This window comes from Podarcis cretensis, assembly GCF_951804945.1.
Source record: "Podarcis cretensis genome assembly, chromosome: Z".
In the NCBI taxonomy this organism is placed as follows: domain Eukaryota; kingdom Metazoa; phylum Chordata; class Lepidosauria; order Squamata; family Lacertidae; genus Podarcis; species Podarcis cretensis.
In genome coordinates this window covers 3656050-3671225 of record NC_137184.1, presented here as the reverse complement: position 1 = coordinate 3671225, position 15176 = coordinate 3656050, and the positions used below count along the sequence as shown (strand labels likewise).

The following is a 15176-nucleotide window of genomic DNA, read 5'->3' as shown; positions in this document are numbered from 1 at the left end:
CTCGGCCAATAAAGCAAGATGAGTGCCGCAACACCAGAGTCGGCAACGACTGGACCTCATGATCAGGGGTCCCTTTACCTTTACCTTATGGGCTGCAGAACTGTGCCAGACAAGGAATCCCTGGGCTGGCTTATGCAAACCAGCCTGGCTGGCCTAGAGAAGAACCAATCTGTTAACATGGCAAAAGGGGCAAAAGGGAGTGAGATGTGTGTTTGAGGGGACACAAAAATGAAGTTATTGAGCAAGGGTTGCCAGGAAGGAGAAGGAGGAAAAAGAGCTGAGATCCATCTTGGGCAGTTTGCCTGCCCTGCTACCTCTTGAAAGAACTATGCTATAAGATCTGGACTCACTCCATGCAGACTGAAGGTGTAAATAGGTGAATAAACCACATTTCTTAAAGCCATGACAGTTTCTGCCGCGTCTGTCTCCGAAAGGGACACGGACCCTGTGTGGGTGCCTGGGACCCCATTGGATCGGCAGAGAGGGGCAATCACCTTCCACAAAAAACAATAAACCAGCCAAATTAGGGTTGAGTGTGTGCTGAGTGATAAAAGAATGCTGGCTGGCTGTGGAGTATGAGGTGTGTGGAGTGAAAAATTGATGTGAAACAGAATAGAGTGATTGGAATCCTCAAAGTGGAGAATTCCACACTGCAACATTTTGTTGCAGGTCAGCATCTAATCTACATCAATCACTCACAGGTTGTGTTTGGATTCCCTTTCCTTTGAAAACCCCCCTCCTTTTGTTTCTCCCTGCTTTTGCAGAGTGACGTCACGGTCATGGCTAAGCACTGGCTGGTTCACCATGGTGATTGGCGTTGAGCTGTGTGACAAGATCCACGTCTATGGGATGGTCCCTCCCAACTACTGCATGTAAGTCCTGCACTCTGCATGCTCGTTTGCAGTTTCGAGGGGGGGGGGAGTTGCCCCAGGGCTGTCTCAATCTCTGCCTCTGCTTCTCTGCACCGCTCCCTGCTCACTGAACCCCAACCTTCCCCACCCCTTCCGGTTCTCTTCCCAACAGCAGGAAGCCTCCACCCCACAAGTTGCCCTACCACTACTATGAGCCGAAGGGTCCGGATGAATGTGCCACCTACATCCACAACGAGCAAAGCCGGAAGGGCCACCACCACCGGTTCATCACTGAGAAGCGGGTCTTTGCCAAGTGGGCGAGTCTCTACAACATCACCTTCTCCCACCCGAACTGGGACTGAAGCCCCCTGTGGGGTGGGGCGGAGGAGAAACCACACAAGTGCCAAACCCATGGACTTGCGGGGCAGTGGGGAGGAGCTTCTGGGGCACACGGCCCTCTCCACAACAGGAGGAGGGAAAGAGATGCCCTTGGTGTGAAGATAGCTCAAGGGCCAACGTTGGTCCTAGCCCCAGGCCTTCTGTGTGCCAGGCTGCCAGGCCTGCTCAGCTGCTGTTTTAAATTTCCCACAATGCCCTTGGGCATTATGCATTGGATGACTCTGCTCCCCCCTCCCCCCTTAATGACAGGTCGCAGTCTGCTGCTGCCAGGGAAGCCCATGGTTTGAAAGCCCACCAGAGGGCTTGTATTAGCACACAAAACGACCCCTGTCGGATCAGGATGAGATCTCAGCACCTTATATCTGCCAACCAGGTACTTCCAAGAAGCCTACAAGGAAGGGTGTAAAGGTGGCAGCCCTCCACTGTGTTTTGCCTCCTGCTTGGAGCGGGTATACAGAGGTAGACTTCCTTTGTACATGGAGGTTCAGTTTTCAGCTGTCATGGTTAAGAGCTCGTGGGCAGACCATGAATTTTACCCAGCCCTTTGTAACAGGGATGGGCAACCTTTTTGAGAGGGTCAAGGACGGCACTCCCTTGTGGGAGGGAGAAGTGGTTGCGGTGGTTGGGAGGGGAACTAAAATGCTGCTAACTTTTTAATAGGGACTTTTCACTTTTACCAAAAATAATAATAATTGCAAGGCAAATGTTGAAATGTGGAGAACTGGAGATTGGAAATAATGAGAAATTGATAGAAACCAAAATCAACCCTAGCAAACCCACAAGTACCTGCTATGGCTCCTCTTTCCCCCACCCCCACAAACCTTCTAGCTCACCTTCCTGTGCCAACTATTTGCATTACTAACAGAACATCCCATAATAGACCCAAGAGGGGATGGAAAGAAGAGTGGCATGGGGTGGAACAAATCGAAGATTTTGTTTTTATTCCAGGGAGGCAAGCCATGTGCCATTAGTCTGCTGTTTACTTAAGAAGCATGTTTGTGTTTTGTTTAGATTTTATTAAGCTTGCATCAGCTGGTCAAAATGAGCCCAGCCATAGGAGCCAACTCCTAGGGGCCGAGGTCTCTTCGGCCTTCCCGGTAAAACATTTGATGGTGCTGGCATTGCCATTCAAATGGTCTGTGTGCACTACATCTTGTGATCAATTATGCAGGGCAGAGCTTACCTGCCCCCCCTGTTTTATTCAAGTTGGCACCCCTGAGCCCAGCCCTTTGAGAGGGAGGAAAGTAAAATGGAGGGAGCAAAGGTAGCCTCAGCTCAGTCCAGTGGTACCTGGCGCCCAGGTGGGCAAAAGGCAGGTAGCCCAACAGAAAGGGGAACCAGAGCAGGTAGCCCAACAGAAAGGGGAACCAAAGGAGATGGGGTCTGGCTGAGGACAGGCATGAGGTTGATGGGGCAGTGCCCCTTTTACCCTGATGGACCAGCCTCCACTGATCTCATCCCTTCCCATTCACATCCTTACTCTGCAACTACCCCATCCCAGAAACCGTACACTCCTCCCCACACTCATTTTTTCATCTGGTGGTACAGCTCTCATGTGGTAGCCCAGCCGTTGTCCACAACTGTAGTTTTTAAATAGTACCCCTCCACATATAGGACGCGGGTGGCGCTGTGGGTTAAACCACAGAGCCTAGGACTTGCTGATCAGAAGGTCGGCGGTTCGAATCCCCGCAATAGGGTGAACTCCCGTTGCTCGGTCCCTGCTCCTGCCAACCTAGCAGTTCAAAAGCACGGCAAAGTGCAAGTAGATAAATAGGTACCGCTCCAGCGGGAAGGTAAACGGCGTTTCCGTGCGCTGCTCTGGTTCGCCAGTAGCGGCTTAGTCATGCTGGCCACATGACCCGGAAGCTGTACGCCGGCTCCCTCGGCCAATAAAGCGAGATGAGCGCCGCAACCCCAGAGTCGGCCACGACTGGACCTAATGGTCAGGGGTCCCTTTACCTTTATCTTTACCCCTCCACACACCACAGCATTTATCCAAAAGCTAAAATAGGACCAGGGACCAGGAAATCAGAAGTGTCAGAAATCAACGGGGACATATGGGCTGCTTCCACAACAGGACATTTATTGCGGAATAGCTACCCTTCGTTTGCTCACTTTTTATGGGGCATCTGCACAGTGCCATCAAAGCATGCTTCGCCCAAATCTGACTTTTTAAAACACAGTGGATCAGTTCAGTCATGGACGTAGCCAAGGGGGCGCAGGGGGGCAGCTCCCCCCCAATCATTAAAATCAATACAAATTGAGGTCCGTCCCCCCAATGAAAGCTTGCCCCCCCCAACAAAAAATCCTGGCTATGCCCATGAGCTAGAAAAATAGGTGCCAATACTCACCATGAAGTTGTTACAATGAATGCCACACATTTTAACAACAACAAAAAGTGGTGTTGTTGCTGCTTACCCCTGAGTACCCCCTGAAAAAACACACTGGAACAGCTGTGCAATTGCACCAGGTATAGATAATTCATTGCACAACTACGGTGGTACCTCGGGTTACATACGCTTCAGGTTACATATGCTTCAGGTTACAGACTCCGCTAACCCAGAAATAGTGGTTCAGGTTAAGAACTTTGCTTCAGGATGAGAACAGAAATCGTGCTCCGGCGGCGCAGCAACAGCAGGAGGCCCCATTAGCTAAAGTGGTGTTTCAGGTTAAGAACAGTTTCAGGTTAGGAACGGACCTCCGGAACGAATTAAGTACTTAACCCGAGGTACCACTGTACTCAGTAGCATTCCTGGCTGGTTATGGCCTGGATAGAATTTGCTCAAGCCATTCATTCCCTTCTGAATGGTATGCCTCTCCTCTCAAGGAATCAACTCTATCATGTTAACCTTTCCCTTTCCAGATATCAATGCCTTTATAACAATTTATTTCCTCCCATTTCTCTGAGGTAAGAAAGGTTATAATCTAAGGTGCAGTGAGGACTGAAGGTATTTAATCCTTTCACTACCCATAATGCTCCCAATTTAAATCCCCACAACAATTGGAACTGGGGGGAAAGGGAACTGCCCAATGGACTACAAGATGCGGTTTAGGTTTCTGAAGCCTAGGAGCACAGTTGTGATTCCAATTCTAGTTTAAAGCTGGACAGCAACAATTTGGTGCTTCTGAGCCCCCCCCCCCCCCCCCCCCCCGTGTGTAGAAGCAGGTCCTATGGCAGCAACTTTTCCCACTCAGCTGGTCTCTTTTGTATTTGGCATGCAGAGAGCTTGTTTCCTCAGAGGGGCAGTTTCTCCCTGCTGCCACCTTTTGATCAGAAAGCCAACAATAACCTTGATGACCTCCTTATCACACAGCAATATCTTTTTATTTGTACATGCATGGTGTCCGTGCAGCGTGTCCACCCAGCGAGGGCAATGTGGCAATCTCATATTTTTACAAAGTGAGGAAGGGTAGCAAAGTCATCTTACCCATAGGAAAACAGCTGTTGCTCTGTCCAGCTCAGTATTGTCCACACACAGTGGCAATGGCTCTCCAGGGTTTCAGACAGGAGTCCCTATCAGACCAAAAAGAGATGCTTGGGATGGAACCCTTGTCCTCCAAAATACTGCTCTTCCACATGACACAGCAGATCAGAGAGAGCAAAGGAAGATGCATTCGTACCTCGGAAGTCAAACAGAATCCATTCCGGAAGTCCCTTCAACTTCCAAAATGTATGGAAATCAAAGCGCAACTTCCTCCCCCCCAGTTTTTTAAAAATTGATTTTCACACTTATAGAAAAGGGGGAAAAAGGAAAATGTTACAATACACAAAAAACAAAGAAAAACACATAAAAATGAATTTTAACTTCCAAATCTTATTTCATTACATTGATAACTGACTTCCTTGAATCTCCTCTAATTGAATTTCATTATATCACCTATTTAGCAGTTCTCCAAATTCATATTTCTAATAATATTAACTTCTTTCATTTACTAACTTCTACTCCTTTATTGATATTCTAACCCTTAATATTTATTAATAACATATTCATATTCTACCCCTAAGCCTAATTATTACTTCCGATAAATTTCTCTTTATCTTATATTACAATATAACCAAATATTCTTTAAAGTTCTTCCAATCCTCTTGTGTCTCCTCTTCTTTCTGGTCACAGATTCTTCCAGTCAGGTCAGCCAGCTCCAAAAAGTCCATCATCTTCATCTGCCATTCTTCTATTGTTGGTATCTCTTGCGATTTCCAATTTTTGGCTAATAAAAGTCTTGCTGCTGTAGTGGCATACAAATACAGTCTAACATTTTTGGGGGGCAATTCCAGTCCTATTATTCCAAGTAGAAAGGCTTCTGGTTTTTTAATAAATGTATTTTTCAACATTTTTTTCAACTCATTATATATCTTTTCCCAGAAGTCTTTCACTTTAGGACATGTGCACCACATATGATAGAAAGTACCTTCTTTTTCTTTACATTTCCAACATAAATTATCATTTGTATGATACCTCTTTTCTAATTTCACCGGGATTAAGTACCATTTATACATCATATTCATAATATTTTCTTTTAATACAGTACATGAAGTAAACTTAACCCCTTTCTTCCACAGCCTTTCCCAATCTTCCAACATTATATTGTGCCCAACATCTCTTGCCCAATCAATCATCACAGATTTAACTTGTTTGTCCTTTGTATGCCATTCTAACAACAAATTATACATTTTGGAGAGATTTTTAACATTAGCGAACCAAGGGGCAACTTCCGATTGGCTGCAGGAAGCTCCTGCAGCCAAATGGAACCCACGGAACCCAAAGAATGTTTGCAAACCGAAACACTCACTTCCAGGTTTACGGCGTTCAGGAGCCAAAACGTTTGAGTTGCAAGGCATTCGACTTCCGAGGTACGACTGTACTGCTGAATGCAAACCCTAGATAGGCTTGTTCACCAGTTTGTGTTTAGGGTACTATCATACCCTGTAACCTGCCTTAAGCAATAATGCTCTCATGTGATTTAGCACCTATCTTTACCCAGCTGTAGATTGTACCAGTACTATAAGCTACTTGATAGCTGAAGGGTACTGGGAAGGAAGGCAAGCTATTGCTGGTCATTGTTTTTGTCTTTTGCCCATTTCAAAGCCAATTTTCTTTTTTTATATATAAATAATATTTATTAAGAGTTTAAAGATTACAAAAAGAAAGAAAGAAAATTAAAACAAATCAATATAATACAATACAAAAACAAAAACACTACGTAAAACATTGAATTAACAAAACAAAACAAAAACAATTAAAAACACTTCCAATATTTTCAATCTTAGCTTTCATTCACTTGCTTCATTGACTTCCTCACGCCTCCCTTTTTGTATTCCACTTCAGTTAACTGTTTCAGCAATTCCTTTCCATCTTCCTCTGTTTTCTGTCCTGTAATTAATCTTAACATATTCTAACCTTATTTTTTTCCCTTTAATACATTAACAATCTATCTGTACCTAGTTCCTTATAACATTTCTGCCAAAGCCATATAACTTCATTCCACCATTTTTCTAAAGCTCATTAATTTTACAATATTTCTGTAAATAATCTTTAATTTTTTTCCAATCTTCTTCCACCAACTCTTCTCGAAGCCAATTTTCAAATGCTGGGAAGTGGCAGTAGCTATCAAGAGAGGTTGCACAGGGTAATTAACACTGATTTGTGTGTTTGTACGTCACATTGATGCACAGGTCCTTAGATCTCAAATTCTGGAAGGATAGATAAGATCCAAATGATGATCTTCCATTCTTAGGCCACCCATCCTTTGAGTCACGCTTCCCTGAATTTTGAAATGCAGTTCTCAAAGTAAATCATGTTTGTAAAATGTGCACATTGGGGAAAACTCTATAATGAAATGCACTTATTAGCTGTGGCGGAGCTTCATTCTCCGGCAACAGCGGCAGAGTGCAGGTGGGGGCGTGGCTGGCGCGCGTCCTGGGGGATGTGGCACACTGCCTGCAGGGTGTGGCACGCGTCCTGCGGACATGGCATGCCACCTGCAGGGGGGTAGCACCTAGCGCAGGGGAGGGGGCAGCCGCAATGGCACCCCACCAGAATCGTGGTGCCAGGGGCGGTGCGCTCCCCTCCACCAGTATGTTATATTAGTGAGTAACATACAAAAATGCATTCTGTTAGGGGAAATTGCTTACAAACAATGTTTGTGTTAGGGGAAGCTGCTTAAAAAAACTTGTATATTGCAAGGAAGTCATGCTAAAATGCAGGTGATTTTTCTGTGAGGATTTTGGGGGGATTGCAATCTGAAGTGGAAATGTGCAGAGCTGAACTGAGGAATGAGAATATAAAAAAATGGGGAAATGTGAGAAACCAGAATTGACAGATTTGCCTGTCCCTTTGTTCAACCCTTTTGGCACAGCCACGTATTTACATATTCCCAACTTGATTTCATGTATAACACCTGCTGTCAGGGCCAGCCCAAGACATTTTGGCACCTGAGGCGAACCACAAAATGGGTGTCCTGCCCACCAGGGAAGAAGGGGTGAGTGAAGATCTACATCTGGAACAAGTGGAGAGGAATCAAATTCCTTTCCTGAAAGCTGAAGTGGGAATCAAAAGCCATTACTGGGTGGGGTGGGGGCACTTTGAATCACTTGGTGGGAGGAGACCCCAGAGGGCAACTCCTACCATTTCCTTCCTCAGGGTGAGGAGACCAGCAGCACCTATTGGCCAAGAGGCTGTTGTGCAGGTGGCATTTGAGGGAGAAGCAGGCTGCGAAAGAGGCACAGTGCCAAGGAGTGTGCTGCAGCCATCACAGTGGCAGCGGGCAATGCATTCCTGGGAGGCCAGATCTGCCCCTGTGGATCTTGCCGCCTGAGGAAGGAAATGGTGGCTTCATTTGCCTCATAGGTGGGCTGGCCCTGCCTGCTGTAGGGCAGGTGAGCGTGGCTTCACCAAAACGGCTTTGTGGGTATAATGGGAAGGCCTGGTGCGCCATGTTAGGCCCATTGGCTGGTGGTTCCCCACTGCTTAGTGTTACAGAACAAGAAGATTGGTAGCTAATCCCATTGTCCCATGTATTCACGTATTTCTAAAATCTAAGGCACATACAAATCACCATGGTTTATCAAAAAGCTGCTGCCTCTTCTGTGTTGTGTACACAACTGTTTCCTAGCCTTACAGAACCATCATAGAATTAGGGGCCCAAGTTCCCCTAAAGAGTAGCTACTTTTTGTCTTGGGGTTCATTTAGATTGCCCAGGTAGTCAGATGTGCGTCTCTCTTTTTTTCTATTGGTCACCTGTTTGGGTTGATAAAGTAGTATTCAAGCTTTCTTTTCCAACAAAGCTTTGCATTAGGAGATATGACTTGGCTTGATGACGAGTTGCATACAATGCAAAAGCCTGCAGCAAAGAAATAACTGCAAAATGCAAACACTTGCAGCTTCCCCTAGGACCAAATAAGTGACTGTTGTGTCTAATGGCTTCTCACTTGACAATCATACACTGGGATAATTTTAGAGTCCTGCTGCTTTGACTACATTTGCAGACAAGAAGCACGATCAGCATGGACAATCAGGACAATCATTTCGCCAAGTCTTTCTTCCTCAAGCTTGAACAGCACTATTAGTTTATGGCCAATTGGCTCCACAAGACTTCCTATAAAAAGACAGAAGAAGAGCCCTGCTGGATGAGTCCAAGATGGGTCAAGCATCTGTTTTGCACAGTGATCTATCAGGTGCCTATGGGGAGCCCATAGGCAGGACGTGATAAAGGACATAGACCTTTAAAATGCATTGCACACTGAAGATGGCATTGGTTTGGATTTGAAGTTCCACGTTGGACCTCTGGGCTGAGATATCTGACATTGGCCAGCACTCTTTCAGTCATTCTTCCTTTGGCTAAGTTTGGTCAAAATTTATTGTGCCAGGTCCGGTTAAATGTTTGTAGATGCATCTTGACTCGCATGTGCTGACTGCCAAGTAAAGAACTGCACATCAAACCAGCAAGGGTGGAAGTTTTGTAATGATTTGTAAGGAAATAAATACTGCTACATCTTTGTCTTTTTCCCTTTTCTCTGTTACCAGTTTTAAGACTAAAATTAATCCATCTTAGGCTGCAATCTTAAATGCATTCACAAGCCCCACTGAGACTAAGCCCCACTGAGCACCATGGGGCTGGCTTGTGAAAAAGCATACTATATGATGGATCACACTGGGGCTGCAACCCATGCACACTTAATTGGAAGCTACACCCAGTGGCTGATTCTTGAGCAGATTTCTTCATCTCTGAAATGAGACAGTCAATTCCAGCAGTCTCCAGCATTCTCATACGGGGGACTCACTCAGACATGCATTTGGGGGCCCATCTCTTAATTTTTCTAACCAATTCAATTCAATATAAGTTTATTGTTCTAGCCAAAGGCCATGACAAACCTGCAGCAACAGTACTAATAAACAACACAGATCATATATGCACCCATCATATAAGCCAACATCCATGATGTAAGAGAGAAGGTGATTTAAATTTAAACCTGTGAAGCACCACAATAATTCATAGTGGTTTTATCTAACTCTTTCCTTGATTTTGTTTTGTTTTGTTTTCTGCAGCCAGTGCTGCACTCTGTATTAGAAAGCTATTGTCACTCAAAAGAAGCCAAACAATTTATGCTGGGTTTCACCTGCTTGCTTTTGTGAATAATGTTTTCAGAAAGTGGTCTCTTGGATCTCTATTTGAGGAGCAGGCTAACAGTTAACGAATAATGTCTTCCACCTGAGGTTGACCACATCTTGCTTTATTGGCCAAGGGAGCCGGCATACAGCTTCCGGGTCATGTGGCTAGCATGACTAAGCCGCTTCTGGCGAACCAGAGCAGCGCACGGAAACGTCGTTCACCTTCCTGCCGGAGCGGTACCTATTTATCTATTTGCACTTTGAGGTGCTTTCAAACTGCTAGGTTGGCAGGAGCAGGGACCGAGCAACGGGAGCTCACCCCGTTGCGGGGATTTGAACCGCCGACCTTCTGATCGGCAAGACCTAGGCTCTGTGGTTTAACACACAGCGCCACCCGCGTCCCTAAGGGGCCCCAAAACAGATAACATTTTTTTTTAAGGCTGTAACATTAAAGAGAGATGGCTAAAAGTCTCCCTATAGAAGAACATACAACCTTATCCCTTACCTTGGCACTGCTGCTCACCCCGCCCAAGTACCAGCTATCTCCCTCTGCCTAATAGTAGGGCCGATCTTTGGGGAAGGATTATGGCTCAGAGCATTTGCCTTACATGCAAAAGGTCCCAAGCACAATCTCTGGTGTTTCCAGGTAGGGCTGTGGGAAAACCCTTCCTGAAAACCCCATTTCGCCGTTTTTGAAACAGTATATGAACCAAAGCACAGCCACCCTTCAAAATTCAACATACAAACCTTCCCACTAAAATGCATTATATTAGAGGAACATTGGCAAATGACTGCAATTGCCAGTCAAAACAGTGTGTTTTGATTAATAGAGACAAACACAGAAAGATAAAAAAGGCTACATAAAGTTTACTCTTAATGTTTTTAGACTATTTCCCTATACTATAGTTCAGAATTTGATCAATGTTACTGTGTCCTTTTCTGAACCTCGCTTGTTTTCATGAATAACATTATTTTGCCACCAGTCTGATAACTTTTGAAGAAGATACCACGTATATAGTTTTGAAGAGATGTGTAACAAGCCAAGCAACCAATAGTTTTTGCCAGTGTTATAAATAAACCAGCCATGGTAGGCATCCGCCATTATATGTATTCCTTTCAGAGGAAGCCTTTAAGGTAAAGGTGAAGGGACCCCTGACCATTAGGTCCAGTCATGGCTGATTCTGGGGTTGCAGCGCTCATCACACTTTATTGGCCGAGGGAGCTGGGGTACAACTTCTGGGTCATGTGGCCAGCATGACTAAGCCGCTTCTGGTGAACCAGAGCAACGCACGGAAACGCCATTTACCTTCCCGCCGGAGCGGTACCTATTTATCTACTTGCACTTTGATGTGCTTTCGAACTGCTAGGTTGGCAGGAGCAGGGACTGAGCAACAGGAGCTCACCCCGTTGCAGGGATTCGAACCTCCAACCTTCTGATCGGCAAGTCCTAGGCTCTGTGGTTTAACCAACAGCGCCACCCGCGTCCCCAGAGGAAGCCTTATTTTATAGTAAATAAGTGCCATGAACTCATTACAGGAGACTGGTTGCCGTTCAGGTAAGTTGATCAATATACTGTTGATACAAGCAGTTGCCCAAATTGAGCACCAAATATATTGGATAAATATTAAACCGAATCAGAGGCAGGAACTGAGGTTTCCTGTGATGATCTCATTTCTTTTCTTTTTTTATATACATTTTTATTGATTTTTTATTTTTTTTAAAAATAATATTTATTAAGGTTTTGAAGGTTACAAATAAAACAGAAAAACACCAAATTAAACAAAAAACAAAACAATGTATCACATTAAAAAAAGAATACCATACAAATAAGAAAAAAGAGAAACAAAAAAAGGTTAAAGAGAAAAGAAAAACAAAAGCAAAAAACACATCAAACCTTCACATAGTATATCTTTCATTTGCTTGTTTCCTTGACCTCCTCCCACCTCCCTTTTTTGTATTCTAATTCAATTAAATATTTCAGCAAATCCTTTCCCTCTTTTTCTCCTTAAAATTAATATATCTATTTGAGCTTAAACTCTTAAAACATTTCCACTAGGGTCATAAAAATTTCATTCCACGATTTTTCTCTCCCTCATTAAATTTTACAAAATTTCCAAATATAAACTTTAAATTCCCAATCTTCTTCCACCGTCTCCTCTCCCTGGTCTCGGCCTCTGCCGTCCCTTCTGTCAACTCCAAACAGTCCATCAACCTGGAGATCTTATATCCGAGGCTCTTAACTCTCCTTCACGTCCCTTCTGCCGGTCTTCTTCATAATCTTTAGTGCTAAAAAGCAGATCTCGGGGGAGCTCCATCCCAACAATGCCTTTATTCCTTCTTAACAGGGCAGCCAGATTTCCATAGTTAAAGCTTGGATCCATAAAGCGTTCCAAATCTTGTTTCAAAAATCCTCCAAATCCAAATGTCCCAAAAGCTCCAATCTCCTCCTGACCCAGCTCCATATCCCAAAAGTCAATTGATCCCTGCATTAGGGAATCTCTCCAACCTTCCTTTTCCAGACCAGGCCAGGCTCCAATCTTCAAAATCTGGCTTTTTCTAGTTTCAGTCATTTGTTGTTGTTGTTGATTAGTCATTTAGTCGTGTCCGACTCTTCGTGACCCCATGGACCAGAGCACGCCAGGCCCTTCTGTCTTCCACTGCCTCCCGCAGTTTGGTCAAACTCATGCTGGTAACCTCAAAAACACTATCCAACCATCTTGTCCTCTGTCGCCCCCTTCTCCTTGTGCCCTCCATCTTTCCCAACATCAGCGTCTTCTCCAGGGAGTCTTCTCTTCTCATGAGGTGGCCAAAGTACTGGAGCCTCAGCTTCACAATCTGTCCTTCCAGTGAGCACTCAGGGCTGATTTCCTTCAGAATGGGTAGGTTTGATCTTCTTGCAGTCCATGGGACTCTCAAGAGTCTCCTCCAGCACCATAATTCAAAAGCATCAATTCTTCGGCGACCAGCCTTCTTTATGGTCCAGCTCTCACTTCCATACATCACTACTGGGAAAACCATAGCTTTAACTATACGAACCTTTGTTGGCAAGGTGATGTCTCTACTTCTCAAGATGCTGTCTAGGCCTGTCATTGCCCTTCTCCCAAGAAGCAGGCGTCTTTTAATTTCGTGGCTGCTGTTACCATCTGCAGTGATCATGGAGCCCAAGAAAGTAAAATCTCTCACTGCCTCCATTTCTTCCCCTTCTATTTGCCAGGAGGTGATGGGACCAGTGGCCATGATCTTCGTTTTTTTGATGTTGAGCTTCAGACCATATTTTGCGCTCTCCTCTTTCACCCTCATTAAAAGGTTCTTTAATTCCTCCTCACTTTCTGCCATCAAGGTTGTGTCATGTGGATAGCTGAGGTTGTTGATATTTCTTCCGGCAATCTTAATTCCGGCTAGGGATTCATCCAGCCCAGCCTTTCGCATGATGAATTCTGCATATAAGTTAAATAAGCAGGGAGACAAAATGCAGCCTTGTCGTACTCCTTTCCCAATTTTGAACCAATCAGTTGTTCCATATCCAGTTCTAACTGTAGCTTCTTGTCCCACATAGAGATTTCTCAGGAGACAGATGAGGTGATCAGGCACTCCCATTTCTTTAAGAACTTGCCATAGTTTGCCATGGTCGACACAGTCAAAGGCTTTTGCATAGTCATAAAGGGTCTCAATTTGTAATCCTCAATTTGCATCTGCAAGGTCAAGGCTCCCCCCTGTATTACTCTAGCCTCGACCACAGCAACTTTCTCCTTCTCCTTCTCAACGATTTGTTCAGTCATGATAAATTCCTGTGCCGGATCCTTGACAACTTCTGTGTTGATACCCACTTTTGATCCCAAGATGACAACATTAGTGGCCATAGCATCTATCTGTTTATGAAGCTTTTCCAGCAAATAATTTGTCTTATAAAACGCAGACACTAAATCTTCCCTAACCAACATTCTTGGGATGTTCAAGGTCAAATTCTGGTTTCTCACAGTCCTTATCTTACAGCTGGATGACTCCACTCCACTCTTGTAACAGTTTCAAAATCTCAGTCCTTTCCAACACAGTTCCAAAGGTGAAAAATAGTATCAATTTTCAGTTACTTTTTCTTCTTTTAAAACGCAGAAGCGGACAATGGAAACAGTATCTTTCTCTTGTAGCTAGCTGTCAAATATGTACTGTTCACTGTCAATGGACTTTTTCCTTTTTTTTTCTTTTTGCAGCCCGTTCCCAGGTTCAGAGACGTGGTAGTTTAATTTTCCACACTCTCCTGCAGGCACGCTTGGTCAAAATTTTCCCCCTCTTCCCCTGCTTCCAAGGGGGGTTTTATAGTTTAAATCAATGGAAGTTTGATCCTTTACATGAAGCTTTCCAAAACCTTAGCTTACGAATACTTTGCTTCAGTCTATTTACAAAAAGGGGAGGCGGACTTCCTGTTTTGAGCCTTACCCGTTCGATGCCAAATTAAAGTATTTAGAAATCCAATTTTCCGTTCTACTCATGGGTTGTTGTTTAAAATCCAATTGTCCACAGGAAAAAGTCAGCACTCTCCGGCAGCAGCAATGCGGCTTCACTCCGTGAAAGAAGCAGTCGATTCAAAGCACTGCGCCGCTCACCCCACGTCGCTCCGGATTCCCGATACCGGATTCCCGATACTGGATTCTCCCCGCGAGTAGGGGGGCGCAAAAGGTGCCAGCCGAATCCCAAGTTCACAGGCTCTTCTGCCTGTGATTTCCAAGGGTCTCCGCCTTCACCGTGGCGGTTCAGACCCTGCTTTCCACGGAGCAAGTTCCTCCCGATCGGAGGAGCTCCGCCATTGCCAGAGGCGCTAACCCGCTAACCCGGATTTTTTAACATATCAGTTCCAACTGTCATACAACATATCTTCACATCTTATACAGTATTTTTTACTTCTGTCAACACCTCTAATGATTTTCTGTTCTTTATCACTTATTCTGAATTTCTTTATTTCCTATTACATTTAATTGTCCTTAACTAATACAGTGGTACGTTGGGTTACATACGCTTCAGGTTACATACGCTTCAGGTTACAGACTCCGCTAGCCCAGAAATAGCGCTTCAGGTAAGGACTTCGCTTCAGGATGAGAACAGAAATCGTGCTCCGGCGGCGTGGCGGCAGCAGGCGGCCCCATTAGCTAAAGTGGTGCTTCAGGTTAAGAACAGTTTCAGGTTTAATTAGGAAAGCACTTTTTAATGTTTGGTCTAGATATCAGGATCTTTTGATAAGAAAAACACCCAAATGGATTTCACCAACTGAAGCACAGGCACAAAAAAAGCTTAATATGGAAAATAAGTGGTTGAGATACCCAGA

General features: G+C 44.6%; 1 protein-coding gene across 7 annotated transcripts in view; it reads left to right on the top strand.

The window, feature by feature from the left end:
- Window positions 1-9247, top strand: part of ST6GALNAC6 (ST6 N-acetylgalactosaminide alpha-2,6-sialyltransferase 6) — a 32381-nt gene extending 23134 nt beyond the window's left edge. For 6 of the 7 annotated variants that reach the window (XM_079962247.1, XM_079962246.1, XM_079962243.1 and 3 more), the window contains 2 exons: window positions 765-872; window positions 1024-9247. In XM_079962247.1, the coding sequence (XP_079818373.1) occupies window positions 765-872; window positions 1024-1213 (298 nt within the window). In that variant the 3' untranslated portion in view covers window positions 1214-9247. The remainder of the gene's footprint in view (window positions 1-764; window positions 873-1023) is intronic. The other variant, XM_079962244.1, reaches the window with a different exon arrangement.
- Window positions 9248-15176: the final 5929 nt, after the last annotated feature.